This window comes from Balaenoptera acutorostrata, chromosome 10 (genome assembly GCF_949987535.1).
Source record: "Balaenoptera acutorostrata chromosome 10, mBalAcu1.1, whole genome shotgun sequence".
Taxonomy (NCBI): Eukaryota; Metazoa; Chordata; class Mammalia; order Artiodactyla; family Balaenopteridae; genus Balaenoptera; species Balaenoptera acutorostrata.
The window spans coordinates 45,769,861-45,785,531 of NC_080073.1; the positions used below are offsets into that span (position 1 = coordinate 45,769,861).

The following is a 15,671-nucleotide window of genomic DNA, read 5'->3' on the forward strand; positions in this document are numbered from 1 at the left end:
AATACTATATGATATTTACTCGACACAGATCTAAACATAAGGACAGAGAGATGTTGAAAGGAAAAGAATGAGAGAAGATGTATCAGGAAGCAAGCAGGTATGATTATATTAAGCTGGGATGAAACAGACCTTAAGACAAAAACATTACTAGAAAATAAAGGTCACCTTACAATGAGAAAAAGGTCAATTTCATAAAATGACATAATACTTTTAAATTTGTATGCACCTAATAATATGGCTTCAAAATATATAAAACAAAAACTACAGAACTACACAAGAATAAACAAATTCATAATAGCCTTAAAGGAGATTTAGAAACACTTCTCTTAGTAATTTCTAGGACAAACAGACAAAAATTAATAAAGATAGAAAAGATCTGAACAAGATAACTAATAAATTTAACCTAATGGACATATAACTGAATACTGCACCTAAGAATTGCAAAATACCTATTCTTTCCAAACACATACAGAACATCTACCAAAAAATTTTGTAATGGACTATGAAGCAAGTCTTAATAAATTTCAATAGACTGAAATTAGAGTATTTCTCTAACTTCAACGCAATTAAATCAGGAATCAATTATTAAAAAAAACTAAAAGGTGCCCATATGTTTGAAAATGTATTTATCTTAATAACCCATGAATGAAAGCAAATATTTTAACTGAAAGATACCAAAAATGCTACATACCAACACTTGTGGAATGCAGCTAAAGCAGTATTTAGGAGACACGATCTTCAATGCATATGTTAGAAAGGAAGAAATATTTTTAAAAATCAACTATTTATCTCAAAAAGTTAGAAAAAGAATGCAGAATAAATCCAAAGAAAGGAGAAAGGAAGCAAACAGAACAGAAATTAACAAAATTAGAACAAAATTAAGCAAACAGAACAGAAATTAATAAAATAGAAAAGAAACATATAGTATGTAGGAGATAAGCAAAACTGAACACTGGCTGGCTCTTTGATAAAGTTAGTAAAACTAAGAAACCTCGAGTTAGATTGTTCAAGAAAAGAAAAAGAAGGAATAACAGTAAATAGCAAATATTTTTAAAGGCTATATTATTAGATTACACAAACGCTAAGAAAAATTGGCAAGAAAATACTATGAACTTCTTTATGCCAATAAATTTGAAAAACTACAGAAGAAAACCAAAATCTTAGAAAGACGTGGAGAAGCACGTCATAAAAGATTATTCCCAAGTGGCCAGTAAACATTTGAAAAACCACTCAGCCTCATAAGTAGTCTTGACTATACAATTTAAAACTATGGTGAAACATCACTATACACCCATTCATTTAAAAGGCTGAAATAACAAGAATTGGGAAGAATGAGGACATGAGGTCCTGCAGTGCTGGTGTGAAAGTAAACTGGCACCACCACTCTGGAAAACACAATGCCACTTTCTAGACAAACTGAGTTTGCATATTTCCTATAACCACTAATTCCATTCCTATGTATGTACCCCAGAAATAATGCATGCTTATGTGGAGCAAAATACATAAACAAGAATATCTATAGCAGTATTGTTTGTAAATGCCACATACTAGACATAGCCTAACGTCTATCAAGGATAAATAAGTAAAATGTGATATATTCATATACTCAGATTTCTACAATGGGACACTACACACTCATGAAGAAGAAAAGCACAAAGATACTTAACAACATGGATGTTACAAACACTGAGCAAAAAAAACCAAGTCACAAATGAATACACACCACATTGAAACAAAGAGCAAAAGCAGGCAAAACCAGCCTATATTGTTTAAGAATGCAGGCACAGGCCCACAAAGGAATGCACAGGCATGATTACTATGAAAGTCAGGATAGTGGTCCCCTCTCCAGGGAGGAAAGGATTTGTGATTGAGGGGACTTTGGGGCTCAGAATGGTAACATTCTGTTTTGTTTTTCTTTTTTAACTGGGCGGTGATTTCTTGAGCACTTGCTTTACAACTAGTCATCAAACTACACACACTTTAATACACTTTTCTGTATTTTATATTTTATAATAAAATATATTGAAAACAACCATAAAGAGCTGGTAGACATTTCCTACCCTCAAAAAATAATTATCCCCTCTCTCTTGAGAATGTATCATTAAAGTCCTAAGCTGCCATGTAAGAAGTCGGGCCACCCTGAAGTCTCCCTGCTGGAGAGACCCACAGAGATGGAGAGAGATGCCTGCAGAGTCCCAGCTGGAGGCAGACATGTGAGGGAGTGACCTTCAGATGATTCCAGCCCCAGGCACCACTGACTGGTACCTCCTGAAAGACCCTGAGTGATAACTGCCTTGCTGACCTAAGTCAACCCCTAGAACCAGGAGAGAGAATACGAAAATGATTGCTGTGGTCCTCGTCTTACCTGGCTCCTTTTCTTGAGGGCTTTCTGCTGATGAGAACGTAGTCACAAAACTTTCCTCCCTCCTCTAAAGTCATCACTCAGCTCACCTAAGGATCACGCTAAGGCACAGGTTCTCAAATGGGGGCAATTTCGCTGCCCAGAAGACATCTGGCAATGTGTAGAGACTTTTTTGGTTGTTGCAACCGAGGGGGGCTGGACTGGGTGCTACCCTCATCTACTATGTATAGGCCAGGGATGCTGCTGAACATCCTACAATGCCCAGGACATCCCCCGCAGCAAGGAACTGTCCATCGCCAAATGCCCACAGCCCAAGGTAGAGAAACTCTGTTCTGAGAGTCTTCGCTGTTGGTTACAACCAATAATCAGGCAAGGGGTAAGAAGGAGCACGCTGGGGGTAAGGTGTGGACCAGAAGGGAAAGAGAATAATGAGCAAAGAACCACCAAAAACAAGTCAACAAGGAAGGAAGGGATTTCTACTGACCGTAGAGCAATAGTCTTTCAATAAAACAGGATACTGTATCACTGCTTCAAAAGTCGACAGGGTGATCTTGATAAATTCTTCTGATGCCATCAGTCCTAGAAATACAGTTAATTATCATAGATGTTTATTTACATGTCCAAAATCATAATATCAAAATACCTCAAGCAAAGATGTAAAATGTCCCATGGTCTACTCACCTATGGCTCCATCTATGTTAGTTTCTCCTGAGTCTACTGATTTAATATGACTCTGTAAAAAATAAAAATGTTAATAAACAGAGATTTTAGAATAGCTCTCATATAAGAACCATGCACAGAAAAAACTGAATATATGATCCTATAGATGTTCACCATGATTAACTCCAGGCAGTAGGAATCAAGTGATTTTTATCTTCTCATTACATTTTTCTACTGTTTCTAAATTTCATGTGATAAGTAGGCATTAATTTCTTTATCCAGAAGCGGAAAGATAATATTTTTAGAAAGTCTCCTGATTGAGTTAATGCACAAAAGTCATTAGAAATTTTTTTTAAAACTTCGATAATTCTACATTACACATGAATGGTAACTGCAAATAAATAATATTTATATGACAGTCCTTAAAAAAATAGTAACATTTTGCCCAAAACTCTATCTATCATTCTTGATGAAATAACTCATGGAACGCATTAAGTACTATATACATATTATGAACACTATAATCATAGTTTTTAAACATGATCATATGAATAGTATATACACACTATAAACTATAATCATTTTTAAATATACAAATCACTACCAGTGAGACTAAATGTTAGAATAAAATCAATAGCAATATAAGCACAGAAAGGTCAACCTACTAAAGTGAGGATAATCCAGTTGACACATAAACCATTTCCAATCTGCCACACTTACTCACTCAGTACATTGGGACATTAGTGAGGATGGCACTAAATCAGGAGAAACAGTCATCTCAAAGGGAGGTCAAGCTTTAGCTGCACTGAGCATCAGTACTGCATCAAGATGCAGCAGTTAAAGGCCTGTCTTCAAAATTCACCACCATTCTGAGACCCTCCTACATACTTTGTACCCCAACCCCAACTCCCTTAACTGTGCCCCACACACCATGCCCGTGCCTCCCTGTGGGATGACCCCCAACAATGTTTCAGAGGCAGGCCTGAGCAAGCTCAGCTGTGAACAACCTGGGGTGAACCTCCCAGACCCCAAGTGAGTGCTCCGAACACAAGGGGTGCTCCGTGAACATGATGTGAATGAAACCATCACTGCCCTGGCTAATAACAGGCAGAGCACCTGTGCTGGTGATACACGGAGACACTGCAACTGAGTGCCTGCCCCTAGCTCACAAAATAATACATATATCATATTTTAGATATGATAACAAATAGCAAATATAATATAAGATAGCCTTGGAATAAAAAATAATTAAGTCAGCAATTAGCCTGGAGTGGAAAATATCAATAGATCTTACTATAATCCAATGATTTTCTTAAAATTTTTGGTAAATATAAAAGACTACAGAGTGTCCTTGTCCCCACGGTGAGCCACAACCAACCCCCACATCTGCAGGAGACTCTCTAACACTAGCAGCATGTGGGATCTTAGTTCCCAGACCAGGGATCGAACCTGCAGCCCCTGTATTGGAAGCGTGGAGTCTTAACCACTGGACTGTCAAGAACATGAGATTTTTTCTCAATCTTTAATGTGAGAACTGGGTGGAGCTTCTGGAGGTAAACCCCACAAAGTGTGCCCTACCTTAGACTGAGCCCCCAGGAGATTTTAACTCTCAAGCTAGTTCATGCTGACTCTCCAATAATTCACCACAATTACTAAAGTGTTCCTACCAGTTTATTATGAAACATAGAATCAGTTAGGAAACATATGAGTTTGTTTCCTTTAAAAAGTGAGCTAGAGATAGCCTCGTCCAACAGAGGGCAGACAGCAGAAGCAAGAAGAAATACAATCCTGCAGCCTGTGGAATGAAAACCACATTCACAGAAAGACAGACAGGACGAAAAGGCAGAGGGCTATGTACCAGATGAAGGAACAAGATAAAACCCCAGAAAAACAACTAAATGAAGTGGAGATAGGCAACCTTCCAGAAAAAGAATTCAGAATAATGATAGTGAAGATGATCCAGGACCTCGGAAAAAGAATGGAGGCAAAGATCGAAAAGATGCAAGAAATGTTTAACAAAGACCTAGAAGAATTAAAGAACAAACAAACAGAGATGAACAATACAATAACTGAAATGAAAACTACACTAGAAGGAATCAATAGCAGAATACCTGAGGCAAAAGAATGGATAAGGGACCTGGAAGACAGAATGGTGGAATTCACTGCTGCAGAACAGACTAAAGAAAAAAGAATGAAAAGAAATGAAGACAGCCTAAGAGACCTCTGGGACAACATTAAACACAAAAACATTCGCATTATAGGGGTCTCAGAAGGAGAAGAGAGAGAGAAAGGATCCAAGAAAATATTTGAAGAGATTACAGTCGAAAACTTCCCTAACATGGGAAAGGAAATAGCCATCAAAGTGCAGGGAGCACACAGAGTCCCATACAGGATAAACCCAAGGAGAAACACGCCAAGACACACAGTAATCAAACTGGCAAAAATTAAAGACAAAGAAAAATTACTGAAAGCAGCAAGGGAAAAACGACAAATAACATACAAGGGAACTCCCATAAGGTTAACAGCTGATTTCTCAGCAGACACTCTACAAGCCAGAAGGGAGTGGCATGACATATTTAAAGTGATGAAAGGGAAGAACCTACAACCGAGATTACTCTACCCAGCAAGGATCTCATTCAGATTTGATGGAGAAATCAAAAGCTTCACAGACAAGCAAACGCTAAGAGAATTCAGCACCACCAAACCAGCTCTATAACAAATGCTAAAGGAACTTCTCTAAGTGGGAAACACAAGAGAAGAAAACAAACCCAAAACAATTAAGAAAAGGTCATAGGAAAATACATATTGATAATTACCTTAAACGTCAATGGATTAAATGCTCCAACCAAAAGACACAGACTCACTGAATGGATATAAAAACAAGACACATATATATGCTGGCTACAAGAGACCCACTTCAGACCTAGGGACACATACAGACTGAAAGTGAGGGGATGGAAAAAGATATTCCATGCAAATGGAAATCAAAAGAAAGCTGGAGTAGCAATACTCATATCAGATAAAATAGACCTTAAAATAAAGAATGTTACAAGAGACAAGGAAGGACACTACATAATGATCAAGGGATCAATCCAAGAAAAAGATATAAAAATTATAAATATATATGCACCCAACATAGGAGCACCTCAATACATAAGGCAACTGCTAACAGCTATAAAAGAGGAAATCGACAGTAACACAATCATAGTGGGGGACTTTAATACCTCACTTACACCAATGGACAGATCATCCAAAATGAAAATAAACAAGGAAACAGAAGCTTTAAATGACACAATAGACCAGATAGATTTAATTGATATTTATAGGACATTCCATCCAAAAACAGCAGATTACACTTTCTTCACAAGTGCGCAAGGAACATTCTCCAGGATAGATCACTTCTTGGGTCACAAGTCAAGCCTCAGTAAATTTACGAAAATTGAAATCATATCAAGCATCTTGTCTGATCAAAACACTATGAGATTACAAATGAATTACAGGGAAAAAAGGTAAAAAACACAAACACATGTAGGCTAAACATTACGTTACTAAGTAACCCAAGAGATCACTGAAGAAATCAAAGAGGAAATCAAAAAATACCTAGAGACAAATGACAATGAAAACACGACGATCCAAAACCTATGGGATGCAGCAAAAGCAGTTCTAACAGGGAAGTTTATAGCTATGCAAGCCTACCTCAAGAAACAAGAAAAATCTCAAATAAACAATCTAATCTTACACCTAAAGGAACCAGAGAAAGAAGAACAAACAAAACCCAAACTTAGCAGAAGGAAAGAAACCATAAAGATCAGAGCAGAAATAAATGAAATAGAACAAAGAAAACAACAGAAAAGATCAATAAAACTAAAAGCTGGTTCTTTGAGAAGATAAACAAAATTGATAAGCCATTAGCCAGACTCATCAAGAAAAAGAGGGAGAGGACTCAAATCAATAAAATTAGAAATGAAAAAGGAGAAGTTACAACAGAAACAGCAGAAATACAAAGCATCCTAAGAGACTACTACAAGCAACTCTATGCCAATAAAATGGACAACCTGGAAGAAATGGACAAATGTGTAGAAAGGTATAACCTTGCGAGACTGAACCAGGAAGAAATAGAAACTATGAACAGACCAGTCACAAGCAATGAAATTGAAACTGTGATTAAAAATCTTCCAACAAACAAAAGCCCAGGACCAGATGGCTTCACAGGTGAATTCTATCAAACATTTAGAGAAGAGCTAACACCCATCCTTCTCAAACTCTTCCAAAAAATTGCAGAGGAAGGACCACTCCCAAACTCATTCTATGAGGCCACCATCACCCTGATACCAAAACCAGACAAAGATACTACAAAAAAAAGAAAATTACAGACCAATATCACTGATGAACATAGATGCAAAAATCCTCAACAAAATACTAGCAAACAGAATCCAACAACACATTAAAAGGATCATACACCATGATCAAGTGGGATTTATCCCAGGGATGCAAGGATTCTTCAATATACGCAAATCAATCAATGTGACACACCATATTAACAAATTGAAGAATAAAATCCATATGATCATCTCAATAGATGTAGAAAAAGTTTTTGACAAAATTCAGCACCCACTTATGATAAAAACTCTCCAGGAAGTGGGCATAGAGGGAACCTACCTCAAAATAATAAAGGCCATATATGATAAACCCACAGCAAACATGATTCTCAATGGTGAAAAACTGAAAGCATTTCCTCTAAGAGCAGGAACAAGACAAGGATGTCCACTCTCACCACTAATATTCAACAGAGTTTTGGAAGTCCTAGCCATGGCAATCAGAGAAGAAAAAGAAATAAAAGGAATACAAATTGGAAAAGAAGAAGCAAAACTGTCACTGTTTGCAGATGACATGATACTATACATAGAGAATCCTAAAGATGCCACCAGAAAACTACTAGAGCTAATCAATGAATTTGGTAAAGCTGCAGGATACAAAATTAATGCACAGAAATCTCTTGCATTCCTATACACTAATGATGAAAAATCTGAAAGAGAAATTAAGGAAACACTCCCATTTACCACTGCAACAAAAAGAATAAAATACCTAGGAATAAACCTACCTAGGGAGACAAAAGACCTGTATGCAGAAAACTATAAGACACTGATGAAAGAAATTAAAGATGATACAGACAGATGGAGAGATATACCACGTTCTTAGATTAGAAGAATCAATATTGTGAAAATGACTATACTACCAAAAGCAATCTACAGATTCAGTGCAATCCCTATCAAACTACCACTGGCATTTTTCACAGAACTAGAACAAAAAATTTCACAATTTGTATGGAAACACAAAAGACCCCGAATAGCCAAAGCAATCTTGAAAACGAAAAATGGAGCTGGTGGAATCAGGCTCCCTGACTTCAGACTATACTACAAAGCTACAGTAATCAAGACAGTATGGTACTGGCACAAAAACAGAAACATAGATCAATGGAACAGGATAAAAGCCCAGAGATAAACCCACGCACATATGATCACCTTATCTTTGATAAAGGAGGCAAGCATATACAGTGGAGAAAAGACAGCCTCTTCAATAAGTGGTGCTGGGAAAACTGGACAGGTACATGTAAAAGTATGAAATTAGAACACTCCCTAACACCATACACAAAAATAAACTCAAAATGGATTAAAGACCTAAATGTAAGGCCAGACACTATCAAACTCTTAGAGGAAAACATAGGCAGAACACTCTATGACATAAATCACAGCAAGATCCTTTTTGACCCAGCTCCTAGAGAAATGGAAATAAAAACAAAAATAAACAAATGGGACCTAATGAAACTTAAAGGCTTTTGCACAGCAAAGGAAACCATAAACAAGACAAAAAGACAACCCTCAGAATGGGAGAAAATATTTGCAAACAAATCAGTGGACAAAGGATTAATGTCCAAAATATATAAACAGCTCATGCAGCTCAATATTAAAGAAACAAACAACCCAATCAAAAAATGGGCAGAAGACCTAAATAGACATTTCTCCAAAGAAGACATACAGATGGCCAAGAAGCACATGAAAAGCTGCTCAACATCACTAATTATTAGAGAAATGCAAATCAAAACTACAATGAGGTATCACCTCACACCAGTTAGATTGGGCATCATCAGAAAATCTACAAACAACAAATGCTGGAGAGGGTGTGGAGAAAAGAGAACCCTCTTGCACTGGTGTTTGGAATGTAAATTGATACAGCCACTATGGAGAACAGTATGGAGGTTCCTTAAAAAACTAAAAATAGAATTACCATGTGATCCAGCAATCCCACTTCTGGGCATATACCCAGAGAAAACCATAATTCAAAAAGACACATGCACCCCAATGTTCATTGCAGCACTATTTACAATAGTCAGGTCATGGAAGTAACCTAAATGCCCATCGACAGACAAATGGATAAAGAAGATGTGGTACATATATACAATGGAATATTACTCAGCCATAAAAAGGAATGAAATTGGGTCATTTGTTGAGATGTCAATGGATCTAGAGACTATCATATGGTGTGAAGTCAGTCAGAAAGAGAAAAACAAATATTGTATACTAACCCATATATGTGGAACCTAGAAAAATGGTACAGATGAACCGGTTTGCAGGGCAGAAATTGAGATACAGATGTAGAGAACAAATGTATGGACACCAAGGGGGGGAAGCGGCGGGGGGGGGGGGGGGGTCGGGGGTGTGTGATGAATTGGGCATTTGGGATTGACATGTATACACTGATGTGTATAAAAGTTATGACTAATAAGAACCTGCTGTATAAAAAAATAAAATAAAATTCAAAAAAAAAGACTATATATAACATACACAAAAGCAGATATATAGATAGATTTTATGTTATAAAGAATAAAGACTCTTAAACCCACCATTCAAGTTAAGAACTAAGATATTCCCAATTCTTTGCATGAGCTTCCCACATCCCACCTGCCTGTTATTCCTCCAGAGATAACCACTGTCATGAATTTATCATTTCTTCAGCATTTCTTAATAGTTTTACCACATATACATGTGTCTCTAAATACTATATTCTTTGTTTCAGTATTTTTAAACTTTACTGAAATGATATTAAACTGTATATAGTTCATACAGATGGGACAGCATGTAGCCATTAAAATGTGAAAAAGAAATGTAAGATACAGGAAAATAGTTATGATACAACGTTAAATGGAAAAAAGAATACAAATCTATATATACACAACATAGTTTCAACCACATGTATTGGTATAAGTCATATACATATCTTATACATACATACATAGATTTCTACACACAAATGCATATACATGAATTGAAAACACTAAGTAAACAACAATATGTTAACAATGGTTGTTAAACATTGATAGTTATAGGTGATTTTTTTCTTCCAATATCACTATAATTTTCTACATTTTCTTTAATAAGTATATATTTTATACATGCTTGAATTCTTTTTTTCAGTCTATCACTAAAACAAAAAAGACTAACAACAAAATAACATAATAAATAATAAAAAGAGGCACTGCAAGCTTTTCATAATAATTTGGCTGAAATAATTTCATAAAATTTCAACATGGGCACATAACTTTTGCTGAATAAATATGGATTTGATGTTGAAAAGAGTTCATAAAAAGATGCCTTCTGACTTCAATAAATCTACTTAAATGTCTATAGCTTACTTAAGTAAAGAAAGAAGAGGGATAACAGTGTTTATAGTATGATCTTTCTATATAATTTTTTAAAGAATATATAGATAATATACAAACATAGATGTCAACAAAAATTTTTGAGGAAGAAATCACAGGAACCACTCGCAGAGGCTCCCTTTGGGGAGGACTACTGGCCCAGGAGGTAAGCTTTCACTATTCATTTTCTGCTTTTCTGCACTGTTGGAATTTTCTAGCTATGCACATGCATTAATTTTTTTTCTGTTTTAACAGCGACAAGGGTTTTCTAGATGGTGAAACTATAGGGTTCTTTCAATTTATTTTCTTCCTTATACTTCCTCAGTTTAATTTTTTAAAAAATCCCTAATGAATATTTCATTGATTTACCAATTTAAATCTCTTTGGATCTATTTCTTCTTCTTCATTCTCAGTGTAATAGGAATTAATCAGGTGAGAGTGAGGACAGGGCAGGAGGCATTGCAGATTCAAGGAGAGGAGGGAACCTATGAACAGTCATCTAGGTGAGCACGAAGGTGTATAAATTAGGAAAAGGCACTAGATGTCCCAGTCTGCAGAGAGGGCTTGTTTGAGATGAGCAGTCATGAATTTAAAGTGAGTCCAGCTATTTTCGTCGTGTTTTCCTCTAGCCATACTTAGTCACTCAAAGCAGGGGTGGGGTAGGTAGAGAATTAAACTGAACGAGGACTTGGGTTTGCCAGAGGAGGACAACGGAGGAAGAGACAGGAAAGGGATTACGGGTGTGTGTGGCAGGGATAGGGGTTGAACCAGGGCCTCTAAGCGGAGTAAAGAGAAAAGTCACTGGGCCCAGGGAGGGCAGGATGGTGAGTGCAAAGTAGTAAAAGGCCAATTTAAGTCTCAGAGGAATTAAAAGGCTACTGGAGATGAGGAGCAGGGCTAGAGAGCTGAAAATTAGGTGTGGGAGCCAGAAAGCAGTGCCACTGAATATAAGGCCATGGGCGGAGGGAGCTGAGAGAGGGAAAGACAAGCTCATGGGGAGAGAGGTGGTCGAGGAGCTGAGAGGCTGAGGTGTTGGAAGGATCCTCCCCAGGGATACCCGATTCTCTTAAGAATGACAGTGAGCCCAGTGCTAAAAGACTTTGAGTGAGAAGCAATGACCCAGAAAAATCTGTAGATGACCCCAGTACATGGGGCATCTTCTAAGGGTGTGAGCTTCAAAGCTGGGAGTTTAGCAGGGGAACAAATAGGATGGGCACTTACTGTGGGGCAGAAAAATGGCCCTATCTAGAGAGAAAAAGGGAAAGCTGTGCCTCTAGGGCAGACCAGTGCCCTGCATTACTATGCAGTACTTCAGAGAAGCTGAGAAGAAGCTCTCAAAGCAAGGTGGGTATATCAATTCAGGGTCTGTATTAAAAAAAAGAAAAAAAAGAAAAAGAAAAGAAAAAAGGAAAAGAAAGCAAAAAACCTTACAACAAGAACATTCGTGCGGCAATGAATAAGTATATAGTCAGCAGAAGCTAACACACCATTGTAAAGCAATTATACTCCAATAAAGATGTTTAAAAAAAATTACATAGTATATTTTTAAAAATACAAGAGTACACTCACTCTCTCTGCTTTATCTGCTACAAGTGAAGTCACAATCTATCAACAAAACAACATTCACTTAAAATAAAAATCTGCAGGGAATTCCCTGGCAGTCCAGTGGTTAGGACTCGGAGCTTCCACTGCAGGGGGCATGGGTTCAATCCCTGGTCAGGGAACTAAGATCCCACAAGCTGCACAGTGCAGCCAAAAAAATAAAGTTAAATAAATAAAAATCTGCAGAGGGCAGGAGTATGTCTTTTAATAATCATCCCAACGCCCAGGATGAGTGAAGATTTATCAATGACAGAGATTGTAATTATATTCTTATGTGGAAAATCACAATAATTTTAACATTTCTTTCATTTGAAAATTTGAATTTTGATGTCTTTTTGTAGAAAACTATAACCACCACACAACCACTGTACTTTTATAAACTAATGAGGCCAGAACTTAAGAAACAAAGTCCTCTTCCTCAGCTCATTAATCAAGAGTATTTTCAGAAGGACACAAGCAACACAGTGAACATCAGGATAATACACATCATGAGTTCTCAAACAGATTTCCTTCATGTCATTACTTCCTGTTTCTCAGCCCAATTCAACGGAGGCTCGAAAGAACTATGGAGAAATTAACCGCGGAGCTTCTTCATAGCACTTCCCTAGATGCTTCACTGCTAAAAGTGTCCCTAGGGGTACTTTTTTTTTTTTTTTTTTTTTTTTTTTTTACTGGAGAGGGAGGCAGATACAATGGCACATTGCTTCTGCCAATAAGAAGTGAAAATAGAAAATATCAGCTATGTAGTCCTCTTTGGCCTGGACCCTTTGAAAGCTTAATAATGGTTTAAAAGTGCCCTGTTAAATTGCTTCCAAACATTTGCCTCTTTAAAACATAAGGAGACCAAAACTTCATTTCACTTGGGGAAGAAGAAGTGTTTACAAAAGTTAATTCCTCTACTCATGCCTCCATATAAGAAGTACCCTGAATTTTTCTACCAAAAAGATAAAAGATGTCTATAGGTTAACAGGCAAACCATGTCTGATGCCAGTAGGAAAACTGAAGCCAATGGGAAGCACAGTTCCAATGCCCCCTCCAGCCTGTGCCTTCAGGACCCTTCTAATGAGGGGAGATCATACCAACCCTGACTGTTGTCCCCACACCACCTGAGGCAGGCCAGCAGTTCCTGGAGAGCTCCTTCAGCAGAAGTCCAAGTATACAGCTACTAAAGGTGGACCAAGCTTGAATACCTCAAATTAAGGTGTATTTTTTAAATATAAAAGGACAATAGGCCTGCCATAATACAGTAGCTACTCAACCAGACATATTTTAAGGAACACTAAAACTAATATTTACCTCCAGGTAGAACAATAGGGCTTTCACAACACAGTGCTGAGGGTATACACATGAAGGGTCCGGTCCCTCAGGCCACCAGGATAGGAGAAGCACCGTGCCCTGGCCAGTTCCACAAAGCCATTCTGCACACTGGCCTACAAACATTTATAATTGTGCAGCCTTCCCACCACCCCCCCCAAAACAAACAAACAAACAAACCCAAAACCTCTCAAACAACTTCAGGAAAGCCTTGCCTATGCAAAATGTAAAGTAATTCTTTTAAAGCAGAAAACTCAAGAGGCTTTACTGTGCAAATCTGCACCATGAACTTCTAAGGGGCTGCAGGCTGCCGGGGAGTTGCCTATGCCTCCGGCACCAGAGGCGCACTGTGACTTCAACAATATTTGTGGCATCTTCTGAGTAGACTGTGAATCAACTCACAGAAGCAACATCTAACTCTCAACGGTTCATCATAACGTACACTAGAGCTGGGTGGGTAACTAAATCCAGGTCCTTGATTTTAGCCAATACTATTCTCCCTGTACTAGTGTCTCATCAGTGCCATCAACACCGAGTAAAGAAAGATGAACACACAGCTAAGGCCAAATAACAGATGAGGTAAGAAAAACAACAAAAGATTTCTGGGACTGGCCATGACTCAAACCAGGAAAATGGTCCCAAGAGAGCCAAAAGACCTTTTTCATTATGTGTATAAACTCCCAGTACTTGAGCGACATTATCAGGGAAAAGACTGCTAAAGAATTTTCAGTAGCACAATTACCTTTGAACTAGGCAAGTTATTTTGCATCCCCTGAAAGTGCTTTTGTTAAGAAAACCCATACAGAGCCCTACAGAACACCCCCAACCTTCTAAGGGTACGCCCACTCCTGGGAGAAGAAGATGAGGAGGCCCTTTCTCAGCGGAAGCCGATGAGTTACATGGAGCAGATGAGGTCTCCCTAAGAGACATATCTGTAATTCCTGAAAGTCCACAAAGACTTTTATGTTGGAGACACTTGGTAGTTCCTTGAAAACCTAAACTGTACTCAGTTAATGTAGGCAGAGAAAAGTACTACACATGAGAAAAAATAAGAGAATGAACACAATTATATCTGTCCCAAACAATCACTGTGCCAAAATATTCCAAGGTGGGCTACAAGGGCAAAATTACTATTTTCAGGCATCAATATGTTAGTGCAGTGGAGTTACAAATATAGAATTATAGTTCTGCTAAAAATGATGCCCACATTGCCCTTTAAAATGATTAAAAAGCAAATTAAAGGAGGTGGCAGACAAAATTCTAATAATTTTCAAATTCATGAATGTGCTATGAAAATTATGTGCTTTGTAGAATTCAGGACTCAAGGATGATAACACTTTGAAAATGAGTACAAAAGGACCCACACTGCACTGACTAAACACACTGTTTACAAAAACCAGTGACCTCTCTACTCAACATTCATACTTCAAAACATCATACTTCACCGTATGATGACTCTTCTAGGAAACTATATTCTCACTTGTGGGTGACAATCATTTTTTTTTTATTCCAAACAAGCAGTAAAATTGAGATGTTTACTTCATTTAACTAGATACCTATATGACATGGCATTTTGAAAATCTCCGTTCACTGTTTATTATTAATATCAAAGTAAGACCAAAGATGTTGTGTGACCAATGTCTTAGTTTTCCCTTTGTACAGCTCCCCATTTTATCAACAGTACATACTGTAACTATTCCAGGCAAGGGAAAAAGATAACATAATTCACGAGCCACAACTTGAACAAAGAGACTATTTTTTGTGAGCAAAAATCAAAGTGAAAGATAATATGATGATTTGTTTTTCATTGTTACTCATCTCATCAAAATTAAAGGCAAGGTTAGATTGAGCTCAAAAAAAAAAAAAAATTGAGCCCAAGTTAGAGAAATACCATCACAAAAAGAGACACTGCACAAAACTCAACAATGTTAGCCAAAGTAAATGATACTATATTCCCAGAATTCCATTTTTTATATATGTATAAATCTGTTCTCTTTCAGATTCTTTTCCATTATAGGTTATTTTAAGATACTAAAT

At 37.3% G+C, this 15,671-nt stretch overlaps 1 protein-coding gene across 7 annotated transcripts in view; it reads right to left on the minus strand.

The window, feature by feature from the left end:
- ULK4 (unc-51 like kinase 4) overlaps positions 1-15,671 on the minus strand; it is a 547,368-nt gene that overhangs the window by 361,730 nt on the left and 169,967 nt on the right. For all 7 annotated transcript variants that reach the window (XM_057554846.1, XM_057554850.1, XM_057554849.1 and 4 more), the window contains 2 exons: positions 3,044-3,095; positions 2,847-2,941 (listed from right to left, as the gene is read on the minus strand). In XM_057554846.1, coding sequence (XP_057410829.1) covers positions 2,847-2,941; positions 3,044-3,095 — 147 coding nt within the window. The remainder of the gene's footprint in view (positions 1-2,846; positions 2,942-3,043; positions 3,096-15,671) is intronic.